Source organism: Gymnoscopelus braueri (assembly GCF_963280865.1).
Source record: "Gymnoscopelus braueri genome assembly, chromosome: 13".
NCBI classification, from domain to species: Eukaryota; Metazoa; Chordata; class Actinopteri; order Myctophiformes; family Myctophidae; genus Gymnoscopelus; species Gymnoscopelus braueri.
Window position 1 is genome coordinate 28886959 of NC_137615.1, and position 25000 is coordinate 28911958.

At 44.5% G+C, this 25000-nt stretch overlaps 2 protein-coding genes across 2 annotated transcripts in view; both read right to left on the reverse strand.

Moving 5' to 3' along the window:
* slc25a17 (solute carrier family 25 member 17) overlaps positions 1 to 25000 on the reverse strand; it is a 191015-nt gene that overhangs the window by 97751 nt on the left and 68264 nt on the right. The window lies entirely within an intron of this gene.
* gng13b (guanine nucleotide binding protein (G protein), gamma 13b) overlaps positions 1 to 25000 on the reverse strand; it is a 33116-nt gene that overhangs the window by 2536 nt on the left and 5580 nt on the right. Inside the window, exons 2-3 of the mRNA XM_080446260.1 lie at positions 9751 to 9884; positions 1 to 511 (exon numbers count right to left, since the gene is read on the reverse strand). The exon at positions 1 to 511 is cut by the window's left edge and continues 2536 nt beyond it. Of these exons, the coding sequence (XP_080302386.1) occupies positions 406 to 511; positions 9751 to 9848 (204 nt within the window). The 5' untranslated portion in view covers positions 9849 to 9884 and the 3' untranslated portion in view covers positions 1 to 405. The remainder of the gene's footprint in view (positions 512 to 9750; positions 9885 to 25000) is intronic.

The window sequence follows — 25000 nt, forward strand, 5'->3', positions numbered from 1 at the left end:
AGAATAGGGACGCTAGGCTAGGCTAGGGTTCATGTGGAACACTCAGGATTTGGCTGTGTGCGGCAGCCAGTGGCCACCAACAATGTGGAGGACTAGTGTTGCGCATAGGCCTGTTTGTGTGTGTGTGTGTGTGTGTGTGTGTGTGTGTGTGTGTGTGTGTGTGTGTGTGTGTGTGTGTGTGTGTGTGTGTGTGTGTGTGAGAGGGGTCAGGACATCAGCAGTTCTACATTCATGAAGAAGACTAGGGGGCGCTCTCCTGCTATGCTGTTGCTCGCAGGCTACAGAGGGGGTTCGGGGGTCAAGGGTTGGAGGGTCGTCGGAGGTGCGTGGTTGGGGTCATCGTGAAGGACTCGTGGTGGTGGTGGTGGTGGTGGTGGTGGTGGTGGTGGTGATGATGATGGTGTTCTAGAGGAGGATGCATTTCCCTTTCTCCACCCAGGGGTTGTTCTTCATCAACTCTGGGTTCAGGAAGGGATCCTCCGGTACGCCGTCCTCTATCCATTTCACCAGACTGGAGGGGAAAGAGAGAAACAGACAGACAGACAGACAGACAGACAGACAGACAGACAGACAGACAGACAGACAGACAGACAGACAGACAGAGAAGGATACAGAGAGACAGGGACAAAGGGTCAACGATTGTCAGGAAAAAAAACATATTGGTTTTACTTGCTCAGTGGAGGATAGCGAGATAGAGATATAAGTGTGATAGAAGGCAGTAAACTAATTGGTCTGCAAGAAACCAGGCAAGGCACCAACCTGCTCATGGGGAGCAGATAGGGGTTCAGTATCTTCTTGCTCAAAGACACTTCGCCACAAAGCCAGTATACTGTATAGGAGCCGGGAATCGTACCGAATGACTGCTCTATACTGAACCACAGCCACAGAGTCTCCCCGGGGTCAATGTTGGTAAAACAACTAAACCAAGTGTTAGAATATACTCTGTTCAAGCTCTGTCGTAACTTGTATCATAAAGGAAATAGCTGGGGGGTTTTGTTTGTTTGTTTGTTTGTTTTTGGGCTGGTGCTATATGAATGCAAGGCAATTCACCATATTGAAAGAGATTGGTGGGGGTTAGACCCACAATGAGGATAAGAGAATATTAATGAAAATAAACTTTATCCTTTTCATTACACTGGAGAATAAAAGGAGCAAATAAATAATGAGTACAGCATGAGGAAGAGAGAGAGAGAGAGAGAGAGAGAGAGAGAGAGAGAGAGAGAGTCTGAGAGAGATACTGTAGCAGTTGGAAGCCATAGTAATTCCCAATGTAATACCTGCTGTGAGTCAGATAGCTCATGGAGGCACTGTGATAGGGAGCGCTACCAAGAGGTCTGAAGAGAAAAGTGTTTCAGAGAGCTTTATGTGCAGCCGGGTTATGTGTGTCACTGCAGCCATGACAAGGACCCCCAAATTGATTGGCCGCGGACCCCCATTCTAAAAAGATTTTGTGTCAGGGACCCCCAGAAGAGAAGCACATATCAAGAAAAAAATCTAAATTACTCAAATCTATTAAATCACTTTTCAAGATCTTAAAAAAATAGCAGATCAAGCTCACAAGCGATGTGAGCTTGTAGATCGGCTGTTTTTGTCAAAGTACGAAAAATGGTTAAAGCGATTAAAATGATTATGATGCTATATTAACACATTTCGCTGGGGAGCCCCTGGACCACGGACCCCCACTTTGAGAACCACTGGGCTAAAGTACATTTTCTATGCTACCGAAGTTTAAAAGAGACAACAACAACAATGGCTCCTCATTTACATGTAAAGGGTACTTCTGAAATGTCAAGAAAATGTCAATGACAAAGTTCTTTGTTGATGAATCAGTGGGTAAAAACACCTGAACGTGACCTCAGGAATGTGACTGGTTTGCTGCTCTCCAGTATGTAATGACGGTATGTCATCACTACATTGTCTCCAGAACTGCACAAAATTATAACATTAAACTGCATAATGCCACACTAATATAATATTACTGAATATGATTGAATTCCCCCCGCGGGATCAATAAAGGTCAATCTATTTCCACCGTTACGTTTGTAACAGTAGTAGCTTCAGATACTGTGTCAGTTACATAACTGATAGTGCCAATCTCATGCCTGATTCAGACTTGGTTGCGCATCGCATCGTGCACCTAAAAAAGCTGTTCTACTAGCTCTCACAACGTGTCACAGCGTGGCATGCTGTGAGCTTGTAGATCTGCTATTTTCAGTGAGTGACACCAGCGTGCAACTAAGTATAAATCAGGCCGGACATTCAGGATTTCCATGATGTCATTGTTTTGTTGTGGCGGCAACATGTCATTGAATCCCCTGTTCTATTGATTTTTTACCAACTGTGCGTAGAGGGACACATTTGAGCAATGTAATGTAGACTGCTGTGTGGAATGGAGGATGGTAAATGTGAGGAACAACGGAGCCTCCTCTTTTTGCTTGTTGGTACTCTGTTTTCATCCAGTTTGAGATTTGTAAACACTAACCTATATTAAAATTGGCTAATGGGAGAACGGGCGGGCGGACGGACGGAGGGACGGACCACAACCACTCCAGTATGACTCAGACATAACCACAAACAAACCTGAGATGCCCATCCGGTTGTCCAGAGCCAAAGATCCGACCGCTATGCCCATATATGGTCATGCTCATATATGGGTCTGACCTACTTCAGCGCGCGTATTGCGGCTGTATCTAGGCAGTTCAAAAAGCCGTGAGGAGCTAACATGAGAGTTAAAACACTGTAAGACACGCACGCACAAGAATCCAGGTCCACTCCAATCCTTGCTTTGACCATTTATTCTCCACAACACACGTAAACTAAACGTGGATGTTAGGCTAAGTTGTGATATTTGCGTTAGTTGCAGTCAACAGAAAATGTCGGCTCCCACCATTTTTTTGGGGCATAAGTCCCATGACATACATGTATGGCTAAAAGGGACACAGACAGACGGGGACGATGGGTATTCTGATAAAGCCCCCGACACTATGACTCAGACATATTGGTTGGATCGGCAGTGCGACGTATAGGTGTGAGGGCCGCGTAGGAACCTCTAGTGTAATAAAAGTGCTATCCTGTCTTTGCCAATAAAGCTCTTTGGAACAGACACAACAAGTAGAAAAGGTCAGGTTCTGTTCCAGCCCAGTGGGGGGGTACATGCCGTTCCAGACACAGAAGACCGTAACTACACATCCCCTCTGAATCTGTACTGAGAGACTTCAGAAAGAGAAGGATAGAAGCTACGGATAAAGAGGTAAGTATTCGATGCCAGTAACTCTTTGGATTTGAGTCTCTGCCATCCGGATTGCTAGTATACCCATTCCCAAACCAAAAGCCAGTTGCTTTGGGGGAGTGGGCACTCGTTTTGGTTCAATAAACATCCTGCGTGTGTGCAAGGTTTTACAAAAAAACTAGAAAATGTGCTCCTCGGAGCACAGGTCTCCGCCAGGCGAGGTGGTAAAACTGTTCCTGATTAATTCTGTCTTACCTATTTATATTACATATTGTGATGTCACGTGAAGCTTGACCAATGTTAGGTGTTCACAGACCATGTGCCCATGTATGGAGCTGGACGGGGACACACACGGACGGACAAAGTGAAAACATACTCTCCACCATGCCTTCGGCCTGGCGGAGACAAAAATCTAAATGCCTTAAAATAGGCTTATTCTTTAGTGACTGATTTTCCGTTTCAGTTGCTGTTGGTAGTCATGGCTGCCAGTTCCCACCTGACATCATGTGGGAGTTCAGACTGCTCCACACCGTACTGAATGACCGCTAGCTTGCATAACGTCTTCAAAGAAGGACTTAAGTCTAGGATGTACAGGTCATTGGGTGTGTTGAATGTGTCAAAGAGGATGATACGATCTCCCACCATGCAACAGCACATATCCATACGCACGTATGCATACATTGGACTCGGTCCTTTCCCTTTGGGTTGAACCTTCTTCCGCGAGATGGTATCTGGATTGAATTTCCACAGATCACTGACGGTCCGGTCCCAGTATTTACCACCACATATGTACAGCTCTCCATTGTAGGCAAAGGCTGAATGACCAACCAAGTAATAACCTGAATGTGTTTCTGGAAAAAGCTGTGCAGAAGGCGTGTCCAGCCAGCAGTTGGTCTCTGTGTCAAACACTCTGATGGTATCGTAGTGGCGTAATATTCGTCCCCCGTAGCAACTCCAGCCACAAAATACAAACATCTTTGTCCCGATGAAGGTGGCAGAGTGATGCCCTTCACCACGTGGTGGAGTGCCTCTGGTATTAATTACAGACCAGACCATCGTGGTGGTGTCCAACTTGTAGATGTCATTAGTCCATCCAGTCAGATGTTTCAATCCTCCATAGATAAACATGACCTTCCCCATGACCCAGGCTGAGTGGAGGAAGCTTCCTTCTGGAACAGTCCCAGACACCCTGGGTTTGAGCCATGTGTGGGTGTCCACATCAAAAGCATAAAGCACGTTGCAGTACTCAACAGAGTGATTCTGACAACCTCCCCAGATGTAGATGATATCTTCTATCAGCACGGCTGTGTGGCCAAACCGCATGGATGGACCCTCAAGGTGACCTTCTCCTCTTCCTGTTGTCACCATGGGCAACTTACTCCAGCGTAAAGACACTGTGTTGAAAATGTCAACATCAATCTGAGCCGTGTTGCCGTCAGAGAGCCCTCCAAAGGCGTACACCTTGTTCTCCACGGCAACAGCAGCATAACAGCCCTTCTTTGGTTCTCCAGTCAGATGTACCGTCCAGCAAAACATTTCTCACACTGTATTAAATCTGTAAAGCCTTGCACTGAGAAACAAACAAGTCCTAATGTGTGTCATCGCTTATATTGGTTCAGTGCCATAAATGTCACACAAAGCTTGGCCAATCCACACAGCCGATCAGCTGGGTTGGCCAATCAAGAAAGCCGATGATTGTTGATCTCCTAATATGGCAAATTGAATCCTCCCGCGATACACAGCAGATCACAGTGGTGACGAATACATTTCAAAGGAAGATGCTATGGGCAGCTGGTTTTGTTGGTAAAAGTTGTTTGTCATTTTAAAGGACCGGGTTGTGATGATGTACATGGTGATGTTGTTGAGTCATGACATCATTAGCCTGCTGCAACCCTCCTGATTTCGTGTATAAAGGGGCGGGTGTAAAGAGCCGGCGAGAAACTGCGGCTGATCCCATTGGTTCACCGATCTGTCCATCAACCCCCGCCCCGTTAACACAACATTACGAGCGACGCCCACTGCACTCTGGTTGGTTGGGAAGTGAAACACTTCCTCATACCCAGTACGGGCTATCGTTGGGCCAGGCTTTTATTTTTTAGCAAAACTAAGCAATAAAAGCCTGGAGATCGAGGCTATGACATCATTGTGTAGAATTACCCAATGACGTTACTCCAACAGACTGCCGTCTGGATGCTGTCAACAGAACATCAACACGTCATTAAATATATTAACCTTGACGTCACTATTTTGGACATTTCATTATAGGCAGAAATGTCTCCCTCACCTGAAAAAATTTCACCCTTTCTCCGTGACAATGCTCAGACTTCCCACTGACTTCCCATTGGAGTGTTAATTTTGATTTAGTTTAGTCATAGCCTTTTGAATACATTTTTATTTAGTTTTAGTATATTTTGGTCATCTGAAAAGTTTTAGTTTTAGTCGACTAAGATTTTGGTCGACTAAATCTACAGTTGATTTGGTCGACAAAAATGTATTTTGGTGGTGCCTTGATGGAGTCGTAATGGCTGATTTTACACTTGGTTGCATACTGAAAATAGATGATCTACAAGCTCATAATACGTTGCCTGTGACGCGTTGTGAGATTGTGGATCGGATACTTTCAGAGCGCAACACCCGAGCGCAACCAAACATAAAATGACTTGTCTTTTAGTTCTACTGGATCTCTTCTCCACTAGATCCCTCACTAACACGTGTTTATTTGTTGACAAAATTGTCAATATATTTAGTTATAGTTTTAGTCATCATAGCTTAGTTTTAATTGTCTCCGCCAGGCCGAAAGGCATGGCGAGAGAGTATGTTTTCCACCCCGTCTGTACGTCCGTGTGTCCGTCCGTCCGTGTGTCCGTCCGTCTGTGACCAGCTAATCTCCGGCACCGTTGGCTTGATCGCAGCGAAACTGTGCACACACACTCCCTGGATGCCAATTCAGAACCTCTGCCCCAAATTTTTCTCATGGGCCTTTTATAGCGCCACCAGGAGGCTGATTTGTGCAAAACATATTTTTTGACAGTACTACTACAGATTTTGTCGCAAATCGGTACACGGTATCTCTATAGTCATTAAACAAAACGGGTCTTTCAGATTTCTCATATTCCATCTTGATTGGCTAAAAATGTCTTCCAAAGTTTGCAGGAGTGCTCCGTTTTGAACAAAATGCCTCAAATCATGAACACAGCATGCAATTTCCGTGAAATTTTGCACGCACATTCCCATTAGGCAGAGGAAGAACTAACATTTTAAAAATTTCAAATCAACCTCATGGTGGCGCTATAACAGGCCTATTTGTGTTTTTACCTATAACTGCACCGATCTGTGTAAAACTTTGTAAGCACACTCCCTAGAGGTCAAGGAAAAACCTTTGGTCTGCATTTTTTACATCTGCCTTTTATAGCGCCACCAGGAGGCCGACTTATGTAAAACACATTATTTTATACTACTCCTTCCAATTGCATCCAAATTTCACGCAAATCGGTACACATGATCTCTATAGTCATGTGATCACGACGGATGTGTTTGATTTTTCATATTCCATACTGATTGGCTAAGATTGACATCTAAAGTTTGCATTATTGGCTTGTTTTGAACAAAATTCCGCAAATCATGAACGCACCGTCCGATTGCGGTCAAACTTTGCACGCACGTTCACACTATGTTGAGGAACAAATGCCACCCTTTTAACATTGTCCTGTTATAGCGCCACCAGCAGGTCTAATTTAGCTAAACACATGTTTTTAACAAAATGCCTCAAATTATGAATGCAGTGTCCGATTGTCGTGCAAGGCCTAAGAAGAAATGGCACCCTTTTCACGTTGGCCTATTATAGCGCCACCAGGAGGCCACAATAGCCTACCTGACCTGACCTGTGCTCCGAGGAGCACTTTTTCTAGTTTTGTTTTAATTTAGTTTTTGTCAGCCGTCTGTCTACCTGTCTGAAAATGTTTTGTTTTGTGTGTAAAAATATATATATATATTCTAAATTATTCAAAATGTTTGAGATTTAAAAAGAATAATAATATGAATAACTAGCAAATGTGCTCCTCGGAGCACAGGTCTCCGCCAGTACTGTTCCTGATTACCTATTTATATTACATATTGTCACGTGTCACTTGACCAATGTTAGCTTGGCTGATGGAAGCTCACTTCAAAAAATATAAATGATTTTTTGGCAAAAAATATAAATGATTTTTTGAAGTGACACACCTATTTATAGGTTTTTATTTCGTCATGCGTCTCGCTAGCCAATCAAAAGCATTGGTGACAACATATTGTCACGTGTCACGTGAAGCTTGACCAATGTTAGCTTGGCTGAGACGGGGGGACACACGGAAGGACAAGAACGAAAACATACTCTCCACCTCTGGCGGAGACAAAAATGTATCACTTGAAAACAATGCAGGTGCACCAACAGCAGGGCCTTGAGGCTCTTGAGGCGTGCCCAAGCGAGCCCCTAGTGCCGGCACCGAGCAGCAGATGGCCTAGCTAGCGCATCGATGAGAGAGAGCACCGTCCAAGTTGGCAAGCCATGGTGGACGGAATAGGTAGTTTATCACGTGAATCAAAGCAAACGCTCCCTCCACACACATCCGGATTATGTAGGTCAGTGTCTATTGGGGTTGTGCATTGCCTGACCACCAGGGCGGCAGGCACAAGGAGGCCTGCAGTGTCTGCTGTCCTCCGGTTGCTCCTCTCACACTCAATTGACCCTGTCTGAATCCTGGCCAACTGGACCAGAGGGAACCACAGCTGAGAGATGCTAGCACCACACACACACACACACACACACACACACACACACACACACACACACACACACACACACACACACACACACACACACACACGCGTGCGCACGCACAGAGGCACGCACGGACGCACGCATAAGACAATCAGCAACACAGGCTCATACACAGATATATCGTACAAGCCAAGGACATGTGGACAGTTGTACAACACACACACACGCACATGCTCATGCATATAGCGCATACATGCACACAGGCAGGTTTGCTATAGCATACACGCACACACACACACACGCAAGCATGCACGCACACACCCCTCTCTCTGCCTCTCAGAGGGAGGTGTGTCCTGAGGTGGCCTGAGGGAGAATGGGGCATACCACCTCATTAAACACGTGGGGGTCCCTGTGCTGCTGGTATAATTACTGTGATTGAACAGGGAATACTAGCGGTAAGCCCTACGCTTCCTCTGACCACACTGTAGGACAACCACAACTTCTGCTCCGACGGAGGTTGGTGGCTTTTCTGTAATCTCTATTTTATTGTCTGCCAACGAGGTCTTCCTCGTGTGTGGAATGTGGAACTATACTATTTATGATGTGTAGATTGCATTTAGTTTAGATTGCATTTATCATCATATAGTTTAAAGTCAGGTCATGTAAAATATACTCAATTAGCATTAACTCTTTCATTTCACGGATGGGAATTCCCGTCAGATTCTGCTAAGGATAACATTGCCACGGACGGGAATTCCCGTCCGATTCATTTTTTATTGTTTTATAAGAGATAGCGCTGTTCTCTGACACTCCAGTCATCAGGTTCACTTTCCACTCACCCGGATCCGGAGATTTCCGCTTCCGTCCACCTACTGTTTATTTGTTTCCTGCAAACGGCTCTATCTCGAGTTAACTGGTGTTGGACTGGATTTGGCTAGACACCGTAGTGTTAACCTGCTCTCACAAACGAAGGGAAAGCTCCGGTTATATTTTCTTTTCTCTTGTCGACGAACAGTTATCCCCTTTGTGTTTACCAACGGTCTGACACGCGATCATAATATATATACAAATGTTCTTTGGCAAGCTGGGGAGGTGGAAAATATGTGACTTTTTGCCGGTATATGCTGCCTTCAGCTTCACTGCACCCGTGGGTGAATTTTGTTTCCTCTGGGGGTCGGGGCATGGATCCTGTGTGTCTGCACACACGATCAGACGATGGGTTATAATGGATATACATTTTCTGTGATCGGTTGAAAAGGTTATAAAACACGAAAATTGCTGGCAGTGAAAGAGTTAATGATGTGTAGTTTTGTCAGCGTTCTCGAGTCTTCCATATTTAAGTCAGATTCCTCTTTCCATTCAGACTGCTCGTTCTGCATTGGTAAAGCAGCTGGACCATCTGAGTAGGTGTTCTGTTGAAGCGCTAGCATCACTGCTTCCAAATACGGTCAGATTTCAACAGCATATATATATATTTCAGCCTGTGACATTTCGATTTAAGTTTCACATGAGTTAACTAGTTTTATATGACTTTTAACTTAACTATAATTATTTTAAACAGTCCTTGCTAATAAACAATTTTATTTAGTTAGATGACCAATTTCTGTACATTTAATTCAGCTCATGTCTATCAATATTAACCCTTCCTGTACCTTATTGTTATAATGTTACACCGGCTTTAAGAAGTGCAGGTAATTTACACGTGTCTGTCAGCTAATCAAAAGGACCCTTACAGGCCCTTTTGATCATCCTAACGGCAACTCACTCAGTCACTGTTTTGGAGGACTTCTCTCTCTTGAAGGCCAGCTGATACTTCAGGCTCTCAACCTCCTTCTGCATCCCAGGCACGTCCAGTTCCTCCATGGCTGCAAGTTCGTTTATGGGCTCTCTCTAATATACCTGTTCGGAGATAAGCAGAGCTAGCATTAGAGGTTTAACAACTTCAACATCTCCCTCCCAAATGTGAGGTATTCTTGTTTTACTGTAGATGTTTCGCATTGCGACACGTCATGACCTTGTAGATCTGCTATGTTTGCTATTTTTAAAAACTAGATTTTCTGGCCGCTATGTGGCCTTAAAATCTAGTCCTACATTGTGCTGAGTGGTCACCGACTTATGTCCGGATGTCACTAAACAATTTTAATATAGGGCATAAAATAGGGCATAAGTTGTTAAAAAGACTGAGCCTAAACGGTCATCGTTTAACCTCCTAGACACACTCTCACACACACACACACACACACACACACACACACACACACACACACACACACACACACACACACACACACACACACACACACACACACACACACACACACACACACACACACACACACACACACACACAAAACTAAATTATCCATTGCTTGAGAAGACATACAGTACTGTCTACCTAGAGAGGAGATGCTGCACAATTGCACCCAAATATGGTATTCTCCTAGATGATGGAAACGTGTGACTAAAGGTTACAGCAACTTGAGGTTTACAGCTGGAATCCCATTTCTCTGAATTGGGTTGCTTGGCTGCCAAACGCAAAACGACGGAGTTCAGGGAAATGGCATAAATCGCTTTTTGAAAAGGTAAGGAGAGAGATTCAAGTTAATTTACTGTTATGTGCTTTACACACAAAGGCAGGTGTGAGACAAAAAACCGAGGGCAGAGAGAGAGAGAGAGAGAGAGAGAGAGAGAGAGAGAGGGTGGGGGGACGCTTCAGATTGGATTTGAACCATGGTCCTCCCCAACGCACAAGGGGTTGTGGTGCTGTAAGTGTAAATATAACTGGTTCTCACCAAAAAAGCCCTTCTTGCGATTAGGTGTTGTTGCTTTTGTTTTGATTTGTGCGATGGGGAATGAAGCACACGCAGCTGTCTTGTGTAGCTTATAGCTGAAGGGTCAGAGAGAATGAATGAACAAAAGGAGAAGCAGTGCCATTTTTACGCCAAGTTCTACGCCTCAGCTCTAAAGACATACTGTACAGGTTCCCAAGGGCCATGTGGGTGCTGTGTTTAGACAGGGACGGATTAACCCCCGCAAGGGCCCTGGGGCCGCCATTTTTTTTAGGCCCCCCCCCCCCCTAAAAAAAAAACAAATTTTCTTTTTGGGGGGCTAGTGAAAGTTACAGGTATGGTGTGTATGATATGAAATCATATTCCATCATATATGGAAGGGCCCCAGGAGCCCTTGGAGCCCAGGAGCCCTTGAAGGGCCTCAAACCCAACGAGAATCACTGCTGTAAATACAGAGGAGGGGCCCTCACATTTGATATTTGATTAACCTATACATTTAATTTTAGTAAATTGTCGATGGCCGCGCGGTCCAGTTCCATCGAAGGGCCCCTAAGAGCCCAGGGCCCTGGGGCCACGGCCCCGGCGGTCCAATGGCTAATCCAGCCCTGTGTTTAGAGGCAAATGCTTGGAAGTTTACAAGCTCATTCTTGCCGAGGGGCCCCCTAGTGGTGTATTCCAGGCATGAATGAATTTTAACTGAGGGCAAGAGAACAGTAGCTAATACATGCATTACCTCAAGTCATCTACTCACTAGTCACTACTCACATAGATTTTTTTATTTGAACGTGAAACGAAACCTTCATCAAAATCACTTGCAGTTAAGGTATTTTTCTCTAAGATGCTTCATGCAACCAGCCACAGTGAGTACTTAAAGCCCTGTCTTATTGTCTCGGCCAGGCCGAAAGGCATGGGGAGAGTATGTTTTACCCCCTGTCCGTCCGTCCGTGTGTCCGTCCGTCCGTGTGTCCTGTCCGTGTGCGACCAGCTAACCTCCGGCACCGTTGGCCCGGTTGCTGCGAAACTGTGCACACACACTCCCTGGATGCCAATTCAGAACCTCTGCCCCAAATTTTTATATTATATATATATTATAGCGCCACCAGGAGGCTGATTTGTGCAAAACCCATTTTTTTATACTACTCCTACAGATTTTATCCAACCGTCATGCAAATCGGTACACAGTATCTCTATAGTCACGTGATCAACCCGGATCTGTCCAATTTTCCACATTTCATCCTCATTGGCTAAGGTTGGCTTCCAAAGTTTGCAGGATTGGTCCGTTTTGAACAAAATGCCTCAAATCATCAACACAGCTTGCGATTTCCGTGAAATTTCACACGCACATTCCCACTAGGTCGAGGAAGAAATGGCACCCTTTTCACATTGGCCTGTTATAGCGCAAACAGTAGGTCTAATCTAGCAAAACACATTTTTGGAACAAAATGCCTCAAATCATGAATGCAGTGTCCGATTGCCGTGAAAGGCCTAAGAAGAAATGACACCCTTTTCACATTGGCCTATTATAGCGCCACCAGGAGGCCACAATAACGTACCAGACCTGGCGGAGACCTGTGCTCCGAGGAGCACTTTTTCTAGTTTCTTGTGTGATGGTGGCCAGCAAAAGCAGCAAAAATAGCAATAGGTCACAATGCAAAATAAATAAAGTAAATTCAGACAAACATGTAACATTTTGGAACCTTTTTGCCAATAATGAAATGGAAGTGGTTAAACTGTAGATTGAGGTAAAGAAAGAAATGCGGTAGCCTAACATGGGAAACAAGTTGACAACAGTTGAACATTCTCTCAAGTAGCCTTAGTCACCACCACATGTTTAATTGCATGAATTTGTGCTTCCTTGCCCTGCTTTTATAATAATAATAATCATTTGGTCTCAATTCGGGGTGTTTTTTTGTCACTGTATGTTTGCACATTCGTGAAATTTGTCCTCTGCATTTCACCCATCCTAGGAGCAGTGAGCAGCTGTTGGTGGTAAGCGCTTGGGGAGCAGTTAAGGGTTAAGTGTCAGTCTTGCTCAGTTTGACACTTTGACACATTGCTGAGAGCTAGAATCGAACCTGAGACTATTTGCCTTCCCAGGCGGGCTCTCTAACCATTCAGCTATGGCCGCTTGTAAATCTTACTTCTGATTTGATCAGATAAGACTATATATGACATTCAATATAGCTTAATGTGCCATCACAGCATAAGTCTGAGTGCACAAACATGGACGCTGTCTGTTGCTGTGATGGGGTTTTGTCTCACAGGATGTTAAGGTTTTCTGAAAGTGCCTGCTTACTGTGGAGGTTAAATACCACAGGGACACTAGTAGACCAGCAACCAGCAACTCCAGAAATTATTATCTTCTATTCCCAGGTTTTTTCGCTCTCTCAGCTAGCTCCCCTCTCATTCTTTCTACATTCCTCCGTTCAGCTTTCTCTCTCTGCAACCACCCACTCTCCATCCCACAGTCCATTCGATCACTCTCCTCTTCTTGTGTGTGTGTGTGTGTGCATGTGCACGCACATAATGCTTATGTGTATATTTGTGTCTGGTTGTGAAAAAAATATGTATGTGAAAGATTGTGCGTTCTTGCCATATCTGAGATCTATAGACCTATAGCCAGATTTATCCTTTGGTGTCTGCGACACATTGTGAGCTTATAGTAGATCTGTTATTTTTGGTCAACGACACCATCTTATGACGGATCATAAATCAGGCATATCGCTGAATTCACGGCGGCAGCTGCGGGCGAATGTCGGTAGTACGAACATTTGCTAAATGCAAAAAAATGGCGGTGTCCGAGGTATGAGTTACACCCTCATAAATAAGCGAGTTGTGCTCCAGCGAGAGCTCCACTGCTCCGAGCGGATCAAAGCCTGCAGCTGCACCCAGTCGGGAAGCTCACAGGCAGGCAGCAGAAGTGCAGACACTCCATGCTCGTCTCTGGAATCGATTTATACATTTTAGATAAGAAATAGGCCATGTAGTTGCTCAGTCTTGATGAATTTCACACATCTTATTACTGCTAGTTAAAGGTTTTTATCAATATTCGCTCCATAGAGCCCTTATCAGACAACGTCACACTGATAAAAACCAGTATGCGCACACAGGCTGGCACCAAATGAACCCCACCGCTCATAAGATGCAAAGTTAGAGTGGTCACTGCACTCACGTGTAAAAATGCATCCCATCAAACTTTCAACAATAATAACAATTCAAAGCAGTTGTCCCCCAAACCCCACCTTAGCGCGCAATACCGTTGCACGATGAAGTATATACGTCTCGCAAGGCGCTCCTCATTAGCCAACACACAAGAAGAGGTTTAATGAACTGAAAGCAGCACTCCCCAAAACAACAGGCTTGGGGATCTGTTGGGAATTGATTACATGAAACAGTCACCTGTGCATCCAGTCTCAATGTTGGTAAACAAATAATTGGTCTATACAGCAGTCTGTTTCTGTGGTGTTGAGTGTGTGCTCAACTTTTTTTCTTTTTTTTTTACACCAGTGTAGCATAACCTCATACCCGTTGTCAGAGTATTTAATGCAATGCGCATGAACAAAGTTCTTGGAGGCCATTCTATGACGTCTTATTGATGACATCAGGGATCTCCATATATGGGCATAAAAGTGAACGACAACGCTGAGGAAGACCGATTAGGTTGAAACACGTCCGTTGCCTGGGTGAGGTAAATAAAACTATGTGAAAAGGACAGGTATTGAGTGCTGGCAGGGGCGGCCTTACTGATCTGGGGGCCCGTTTCAAGAGATAATATGGGGCCCTATATGCACCCCCCGTAAAAAATAAAATTAAAAAATTGTGGACTGAATTTAGTTTGCTTCCATAATCCATAATGATGCATTTTCGAACTAAATTAATTAGAATATTTGCCATGGACAGACAGCTAAAACAACTCACTCACATGATTCACTTGAGCTGAGCCCTGATTTAATCAGATCTACATCCTCTTCTTGCATGATCTTCTCGGACGTCGGCCAGCCGGAGGCGTGCCCCGGACTGGGATGCGAGTCAAAAAATATGAATAAAAAATAATAATTGGGGGCGGCCACTGAGGTTGGGGGCGGCCCCTGAGGTTGGGGGCGGCCCCTGAGGTTGGGGGCCCGTTTCAATTGAAACGGGTAAAACATAGCAAAGGCCGCCACTGAGTGCTGGCTGTCGTCTTCTCATAAAAGTGACTTTGACAGACAGACATATAGATTTGTGGATTTATAGATATATATTCTGGACAACCACTGGTCTGCACTGCACTCCCTTGGGTCCTCAGTGATACACACATCAAGTCTGAAGTCGATTGGTCAGACGGTTCTGAGATAGGCTACAGGGGGAGCATTTTGATAGCCTTCTCCTGATGGGTTTGAACATAAAACCTCCCTCCCAGTCCCTGCTTGGACCTTTTAGTGAAAAGAATTTCACCACAACTCGCTCCCTCTCTTCTGCATTCTATTCCAGCTCTTTCGCCTTCCCCATCACCGTCCTGCTGATCCATATTTGGGGAATGCTGATGTCATCATGACATGTCATCAACAGTGAAGCCATAAAACAATGTATTTCCATTTTCTTGCAGGCTGTTCTGTTGTTTATTTTCTCCTTTTTGCTTTTCTTTTTGTGGGTTTGCTGTTTTGTATATCTGTCTCCGCCAGGCCGAAGGCATGGTGGAGAGTATGTTTTACCCTCTGTCCGTCCGTGTGTGTGTCCGTCCGCTCACAGCTAACATTGGTCAAGCTTCACGTGACATCACAATATGTAATATAAATTGGTAAGACAGGGTTAATCAGGAACAGTACTTTCTTTTACCACCTCGCCTGGCGGAGACCTGTGCTCATTTCTGGTTTTAAATATAAATTGAGTGGGATATTATTTATTTTGCTTTTGGGTAACCATGGCTGCCAGTTCCCACCTGATGTTGTGTGGGAGTTCCATTTGCTCCAGACCGTACTGAATAACTGTTAGTTTGCATAACGTCTTCAGACTAGGACTTAAGTCTAAGATAAATAGGTCATCACACATGCCATATCCTCCAAAGAGGATGATACGATCTCCCACCATGCAACAGCACTTCAAATACATCAGTGAACACGGGCCTTTCCCCTTGGGTTCAATCCTCTTCCAGGAGAAGGTCTCTGGATTTAACTTCCAGAGACCTTTGAACCAGTCCTTGTTCAAGTAAAGTTCACTAAATATGTACAGCTCTCCATTGTACACAAAGGCTGAATGGCGCACACATTCTTCTGGACCAGGCTGTGTAGAAGGCATGTTCAGCCAGCAGTTGGTCTGTGTGTCAAACACTCTGTTGTCTTTGCCCCCAATTACAAACATATTTGTCCCAATTATGGTGGCAGAGTGAAGTGAAGAAAACGGTGCTGGAGTGCCTCTGGTGTTAATTAAAGCCCAGCCCATTGTGGTGGTGTCCAACTTGTAGGTGCCATTAGTGTATCCATTCTGTGTCCATCCTCCATGGATATACATGACCTTCCCCAAGACACAGGCTGAATGGTTGGACCTCCCCTCTGGAACAGCCCCAGCAATCCTCGGCTTGAACCATCTGTGGGTGTTGACATCAAATGCATGTAGCATGTTGCAGTACTCTCTGTCCCCTCCCCAGATGTAGATATCTTCTATAAGCACAGCTGTGTGGCCAAAGCGCATGGAGGGAACGTCATGGAGATTTGTCACCGGTGGTAACTTCCTCCAGCATAAAGACACTATGTTGAAGACGTACACATCAATCTGAGGATCCCTGTCCCCTCCAAATAAGTACAGATTGTGTCCCACAGCAACAGCAGCTTGACGACAGATTATTTTTGGTGCTTCATTGAGATGAACGGTCCACAGCATCATTTTATACGGCAGGAGCTTAAAGCAGATTCATACAGTCTTCTGTAAAGGAATGGAGTTCTACTGTGTGTGTAACCATTAATATAGGTGAAGCGGCACAAACATCATGGACAGTTTGTCCAATCCATGAAGCCGATGCCTGTTGTTCTCCCATACTGTATATGGTCAATTAGCCTCGGAAACCCAGGCCTTTTTTTTTTTTTCAAAAGAAAGAAAGTCTGGGGGAACCTTGCAGGAACGGTGGTTTCTAAACCTTGTTATCTCCTTACCAATCAGAGTGCAGAGGGGCGTCGCTCTAACGTCAGCGTCAGCGTGTTCCGTGCACAGGCCGGGGGGGGGGGAGAATTTGGTGATTGGTGAAGCAATAGGAAGCGGCGCTGGTACCGAGCGCAAGGGTTTGGCTCCTCCAGTCTAATGGTCAATTGATCACTATAGCAACCCCAGCCCAGGAAGGCTCTGGAAATCCCTGCGTTAGCAGAAAGTGTTTATTAACGTTCAGGGGAAGTTGCTAAAAGTGGCTAAGAGACTTTTTCTTTATTTGGCCATTCATTTTAACGTACGTCTTGACCTTACTCGTTACTGAATTATTTGAAAAGTTTTGAAAACTAGTGTGATTGATGCACAAGCTCTTTTGGTTACGCAATACCCGTTGTACCTGTTGTTAGAGTACTCAGTGCAGAATCCATTATCACAGTACTTGGGGCCAGTCTATGACGTTGAACTATGATGTCATACTGTCTCTCTCCCTCTCTCCCTCTCTGTCTCTTTCCCTCTGTCTCTCTCTGTCTCTGTCTCTCGCCCTCTCTGTCTCTCTCTCTCTCTCTGTGTGTGTCTCTCTCTCTCTCTCTCTCCCCCTCTGTCTCTCTCCCTCTCTGTCTCTTTGTCTATCTCCCTCTGTCTCTCTCCCTCTCTGTCTCTGTCTCTCATCCCTCTTTCCCTCTGTCTCTCTCCATCTCTGTCTCTGTCTCTCTCCATCTCTGTCTCTGTCTCTCATCCCTCTTTCCGTCTGTCTCTCTCCATCTCTGTCTCTGTCTCTCTCCCTCTCTGTCTCTGTTTCTCTCCCTCTCTGTCTCTCTCCCACTCTCCATCCCAGTCCATTCGATCACTCTCCTCTTCTTGTGTGTGTGTGTGTGTGTGTGTGTGTGTGTGAATGTGTGCGCACATAATGCTTAATATGTGTATATTTGCTTTGGCTGTGAAAAAAAGGTCATCTGTATGTGAAAGACTGTGTGTTCTTGCCATATCTGTGAGATCTATAGACCTATAGCCAGATGTATCCTTTGGTGTCTGCCACACATTGTGAGCTTATAGTAGATCTGTTATTTTTGGTCAACGACATCATCATAAATCAGGCATATCGCTGAATTCACAGCGGCAGCTGCGGGCGAATGTCAGTAGTACGAACATTTGCTGAATGCAATAAAATGGCGGTGTCCGAGGTATGAGTTACACCCTCATAAATAAGCGAGTTGTGCTCCAAAGAGAGCTCCACTGCTCCGAGCGGATCAAAGCCTGCAACTGCACGCAGTCGGGAAGCTCACAGGCAGGCAGCAGAAGTGCAGACACTCCATGCGCGTCTCTGGAATCGATTTATACATTTTAGATAAGAAATAGGCCATGCAGTTGCTCAGTCTTGATGAATTTCACACATCCTATTACTGCTAGTTTTTTATCAATATTCGCTCCATACAGCAGTCTGTTGAGTGTGTGCGCCATGAAGCGTGCTGGCTCTGTCTCACCACACAGCGGCAAAGTCAACGTTGAACCTTTCTCAACTTTGATGCTTTGTTTTTGTACTGGCTCCGCCTCCTGCCGTGGTGGGGAAAGCGACAGTCGCTTCTCTCCATAGGCACTGAACCTCGCAGTATTTCTCGGAACGCGAGAGCGAAATACCGCTGCTGATGTGAAAGGCCCATATATCTGTGTGTGTGTGTGTGTGTGCGTGCGCCCGTGCATGCGCGCGCGTGTGTCTGGTTGAGTCATTAGAGGACACAGGGGATCTGAGTGCCTGTATCGTCTACTACAGTCAGGATCGATGTCTTTGACATGCTTCAGCACAGAGGCAACAGCACTCATTTAACACAAATCCTAAATAAAACAGCACTTCACGATTGTATTTATTAATTTTTGCGCTGCCGGTTCTGTGATGTCGTCCTTGTGTCTCGTAGGATTTAGTTGTGTTTTGATTTGTTTTATTCCATTGTATTATCTTTAACTCTAGAAGATAACTCTCTAAGCAAGAGGCATGGGGCTGGAGGATGATAGTAGCTTCCTGGTAAGCACAAATAACTCCCTAATATAACACACGGTACTGTCAAATGGTGCTATATAGAACCATTAGAGGTGTCCAAAGTAAGCTAAGCTGAAGAACCAGTTCGGAACCTCTAAAGAACCGTAAGGAGCTTGAACCACTTGAACACACACACACACACACACACACACACACACACACACACACACACACACACACACACACATGCGCGTGCGTCCGTGCGTGCGTGTGTTCCGAGTTGTCATCTTTACTGTTTAGCGTAAACTTGCCGGGCTGTTCTCCTATCCTTTCCCTCTCCTCTCCTCTTCTCTTATTTGTGGGGTTTGGGTTTTAAATGATGAAAACAAACCTAAATCAATTACTAGGGGTTGACAGTTATTCATCTCTGGCTTTGGACTTGGCCTTGAACTGAGATAAAAAATGAAGAAGCAAAGACTGCTGTTGCAGGCTGCAGGGCATGGTTGAGGGCTGTTCTAGAAGTAGAAGCAGAGAGAGGCCAGGACTGTCAATTACTGTAGGACGGCAAGGCTCACGTGGGAACTAATAACCCTCCTCCTGCTAATTGTCTACACTGTGAACCCCAAGTGACGAACACAAATACATATATCGTGGCTGTCAGGCAGAAACCTTGTATCTCCAAATTTCAACTCGTCATTTAATTCCCTCCTTCGTCACATAAGAATGTCAAGAAAAAGTAGTGAAAATAGCCGATCTACAAGATTTTCTATTTTTATTATTTTTAGGAACGTACTAGGTTTCCACCCGACAGCGACGACATTGAGTTAGTTGAGTGTCATCAAATGTTCCCTAATTTAAATTCTGATCAAAGATTATGAGAGGAACTGTCAAATTTAAACTGCGTTGAACCCATAGACCGTAAGAAATATGGACTAAGGGAACTGTGACGTCACCAATTGATTTCTACAGACCCATTTTGAAACCACTTTTTCTGCTAATTCAAATCCGGGTGATTTGTTTATTTCTGGAACACAGTTCTTATATGATGCGATCTAAGATTTGCCTATGGGGATTCCAATACAAAAAATAACTGTGACCCAGGGGGATAGCGTCCTCTAGCGGCAGTGATGTCAGACTTCGGTGCTCTATTTACAAAAACGCATATTATGGTAATTAAAAGAAGACTTTAAACTAGCAACCGAAAGCATAAAGTATTTATGACAATGGTTATTAAAGGTTCTATGACATTCATTTTCACTTTTTTTATGTTTTTATGTTTTTTTGGGGGGTTTTATGACCTCAATTACACCCAATTTTTTTTTACTTTCAGTGGATTTTCTGTGGTCTGGGGTTTTCTGAATAATTAGGCTGAAAAGTAATCTGAGCTTGGCCCTTCGGCAGTGAGGTCACAGCCGATTAAATAATGAGAACTTAGAAAATTAGAAATATCTGGTTCACCTAATACTGTATATATTTTACATATATCAAGTAATGAAACACAAATTGATATATAGACCGTGGGAAATGTCCTCATCAATAATTTACCAATCATTTATGCCCGATATGAAAGAATAAAATGATTCATCTGATTGCTTCGAGTCATCGAGTGTCCATAAAATCTGCTTCACTGTTGTGATGAGACTGGGAACTCTTCCCTTCCAGGAACTATTGTTGCTAAGCAATATTAGCGCACGTAACTCCACTCCGGCAGCTCCCTGAGCCTTCTATACCACGTTGTAAAAGAGTGTAAATGGGTCCCATTTTTACACCCTCCGAGTTAAATTAACACTGAAGATGTTAGTGTGCACTACAGTAGGTGAAATTCCTGCCTTCCTTCCTTCCTTCCTTCCTTGGAAGGAAGGAAGGAAGGCAGTCTGATATCCTTGTCATGACAGTTTTACGATGTCATCCTGTTTCATAAGGGACAGTAGCCTATGGTGAAAATTCTCGATTTTGAACAGAGGGTCTGGTCTGTGGCTTGTGTGGCCCAAGGAAGAGAGAGAAATATGTATGGAATAAGACAGGATGATAAATGCAAGAGAATGAAAGCTTCATGGAGACATGCAGAGAAAGGTAACCAGAAGCTTGCCTCAAAACACACTCGCCCCCATTTGTTTAGCATACCGCTCGCCCCCAGTGGTTCTTGTATTCTTTTAAGGTTTAGGCATAGTTTTACTGAGGTTATACGTTTAGGAATACCTGGTGGCGACCGTTCCGAGGTTGCCGGATTTGAGTGTTTTGGGGCAAGCGTTCTTATATTCCAGTGAAAGAGAGACAAATGAAGACAGAGAGAGAGAGAGAAAGAGAAGAGTGTTGTTACATGTTGCAGACAAGCCTGAGTTACGCTTAGTTGTGCGTGGGTGTTGCGCACTGGAAACAGCGGATCTACAAGCTCACAAGGCGTTGTGCTGTGACGCATTGTGCCTGCAACCAAGTATAGATCAGCCAACCCGAGATCATGTTTCAGCAGGAATCCCTCTCCAGAGAGCACAGGAGAGCAGGATGCTTTCCTCATCTCCCTCACTATCACTCATCTTCCTCTGTCCTTCCTCTTGCACTTTGCCCCATTTTCTCTTTACTCACTTTCTTCTCTCTCTCTATATGATGCTGCTTGTACCATAATATAATAAACTTTGTAACAAATAATATTACAAAACAAATAATCAATTACTTGATTCAAATATTGATTATTAGTTTGCCACATTAAAATAAATCATTGTCTCTCAGATATAACACATCCTTTCTCTCTTAGCACTCTCCATCATTCCATCACGCTCTCTCTCTCTCTCTCTCTCTCTCTCTCTCTCTCTCTCTCTCTCTCTCTCTCTCTCTCTCTCTCTCTCTCTCTCTCTCTCTCTCTCTCTCTCTCTCTCTCTCTCTCTCTCTCTCTCTCTCTCTCTCTCTCTCTCTCTCTCTCTCTCTCTCTCTCCCTCTCTCTCATCTCAAATCGCTCATCCTGTCCTTTCCTGTCTAGGCCTGTCACAATTATTACATAATCGTCCAATCGCAATTATTTGAGATTATCTGAAGTATTTTGCATAATCGTCATAATCGTTTCTACCCTATAGGACTAACAGGGACAATGCACACACACACCTAACTACACACTACAGCTGCTTCCAATTGATTAACATCGCCGGCCGGCTTGGAAGTGACAGTGTGGAAGTGTTTGTTCATGGACATTGGTGTTGCATGGTGTTCTTAACATCCTCTGCATTTCCCAATACAATGTAAAACATTTGAAACATTTCTGTTTGTTTAATCTGGGATCGTAAATTGTAGTGGCACCTCACCTGTCTCTCCTCTGCAGTGCTGGCAGTCCTCTGTTGACTGGGAGGAAGGTGCCAACTGCCAAGCACTGTAGAGGAGGAGGGGTGTTTGTTCTTGTTTGTCATGTTTTGTCTTATATTAAGTCTTGTGAAGGAATTGGCGCCTGGAAATGTTTTTGAGATAGTTTGTAAACATGGGTGTAATTGTGTAGATAATTCATGTTCATGGGCCGTGGTTAGCCTGGTTTGAATTCATTGATACCAATTACAGAATTCTCTCTAGGTATGGCTCACCTGGTGTAAGAGGGAGGAGCTGACTGGTGTTAAAGTCAGTTGACTTTGGGTGAGCTAGAAACTAGAACTACACCCAAGGGAGAGCTGCCAGGGCCTTCGGACAGAATAGGCTGCAGGGTTTAGGCTTTCTGTCCTGTCAGACCTTCATTTGTCTCCTGCATGCTCCTCGTCTCCATCCTGCTCTCCTCCTGAGATGCTCACTAAGTGCTCTCTGTCCACAACGCTAATCCATTACTCCACACATTAGAGCTATATATGTTCTCTCTCATGTCTCTGTCTGTCTGTCTGTCTGTCTGTCTGTCTGTCTGTCTGTCTGTCTGTCTGTCTGTCTGTCTGTCTGTCTGTCTGTCTGTCTGTCTGTCTGTCTGTCTGTCTGTCTGTGTGAGTCTGTCTGTCTGTCTGTCTGTCTGTCTGTCTGAGTCTGTCTGTCTCTGTCTGTGTGTGTCTCGTCTGTCTGTGTGTGTGTGTGTGTGTGTGTGTGAGTGAGTGAGTGAGTTTGTCTGTCTGTTTTTTTGTCTTGTTTTTATCTGCCTCTGTCTGTCTGTCTGTCTGTCTGTCTGTCTGTCTGTCTGTCTGTCTGTCTGTCTGTCTGTCTGTCTGTCTGTCTGTCTGTCTGTCTGTCTGTCTGTCTGTCTGTCTGTCTGTCTGTCTGTCTGTCTGTCTGTCTCTCTTTATTGTCGCTTTTACTCAATATCAGTGTTTTGTGTATTTTCCCCCTAGTAGTCTAATAAACTTTTCAAAGCTTTTAGAGCTGTGAGGAAGTGTATTCAAATAGAGCTATTATACTTGTTAAATTAAAGGACAAATAAATGAGTGCATCTGTCAGCCTTTTGTTAGATTTGTTATCACCATTTACATCAAAGGAACACTGTAAGATGTTCATGACCTTTTGTGAAGATGTGGACTGAGGGCTGTGCCGGATGTTCATGACTGTGACTGCGCCACACGCAGCGTTTGTCTAAACAGCCATGTCACTCATTGGGCTGCTAAGCTTCTAAAAACAAAATAAAATAGACAGGGGGCGGGGCCCTCTGCAGAGCGCAGATCACCAGGTGGAGTAGAGGCCTATTATATCCAGGGCTGTGTAATGTCTCTTTCCCAATGCATAGTATCTATAGCAGTGGTTCTCAAACGTTTTCGTGCCAAGGACCCCCAAATTGATATATATATTTGGCTGCGGACCACCACCTGAAAATGTTTTGTGCCAGGGAGCCCCAGAAGAGAAGATTTGTGTTTTTAAAAAACAACACTAAATTATTCATAAATGTTCAAACGCTTTCAAGCGGCACAAAGTGACGCTCTGTGAGCTTGTACATCTGCTATTTTTTAACAGCCAACATATACAATAACATTGTATATGGATAAAGGGGTTGAAATGATTGTGATGCTGTATTAACACATTTAGCTGGGGACCCCCTGGAACCCCCCCAAGGACCCCACTTTGTATATCTATAGCATTGGCTCTACCCTCCTCCTTTCTTGCAATTCCATGAGGCCAAAGTACTTGGTAAAAGTCATTGGCATGGATGATGTGCGCCATTGCGTCAACCCAAAAATGGATGTAATGTACTTGCATATAGTACACCCATTGTGTGGGCAAATTGCCTTCGCATGTTATGCACAATTGTGTTGAGTAGAATATGTGCTACGTGTATATTATGCTGTTAATGTGTTTTTAGATAAAGTGTTGTAATATTGGAGCGTAAAGCTATAATCCTATGAGCCGCATTGTTTGAGCAATTGAGCACAAAGAGCTACATAGAGGCGGAATAAATGCAACTGTTTGTCGTAGCAGCATGGGATAGCAGAAATTACGTTATAGTAGCATGTAACAATGTTACAGAATGCTCTTCACAGCATGATCAAGTACAAGGTTCACAACCCAATAATGATACTTATAGTACATATATAGTCTGATGCAGTAGCTTGAATCTCTGTCTGTCTCTCTGTGTCCAGTGCGCGCCACGCACGCATGTACTGTACGTTGTCACGTTAGCATGTTGTCACGTTACATGAACTTTAACTGAAGTCGTGTCTGTCCCATGCATCATGTCCACATGAGTAATGGGTGCTGCAGTCTCTCTATCTCTATGTTGCGTCATAGTTGCCCATGATCTCTGTGTCTCTGTGTGTGTGCGTTGGTCCATATATGTGTGTGTGTGTGTGTGTGTGTGTGTGTGTGTGTGTGTGTGTGTGTGTGTGTGTGTGTGTGTGTGTGTGTGTGTGTGTGTGTGCGCGCGCGTGCGTGCGTGCGTGCGTGCGTGCGTGCGTGCGTGCGTGCGTGTGTGTGTGCGTGCGTGCGTGTGTGTGTGTAAAATGGAATTGTAAAATTGGTGTCGAATGACACACGCTCTGAAGTAGAGCCCGTATGCCAGACGGACAGATTGTGCCTAAGTAGGAACAATTTGTCCCCAAATATGGCCTGGGTCAGGAACACACACACGCACACACACACACACACACACAAAACACACATAATCTCCATCCCTGGCCTTTGGCCTGGTGGAGATAATTAAAAACCATGCAATGCAAAGTTGTTCTTTTGCCTGCCTTGATTCTTTTTCTTACCTAAACTTC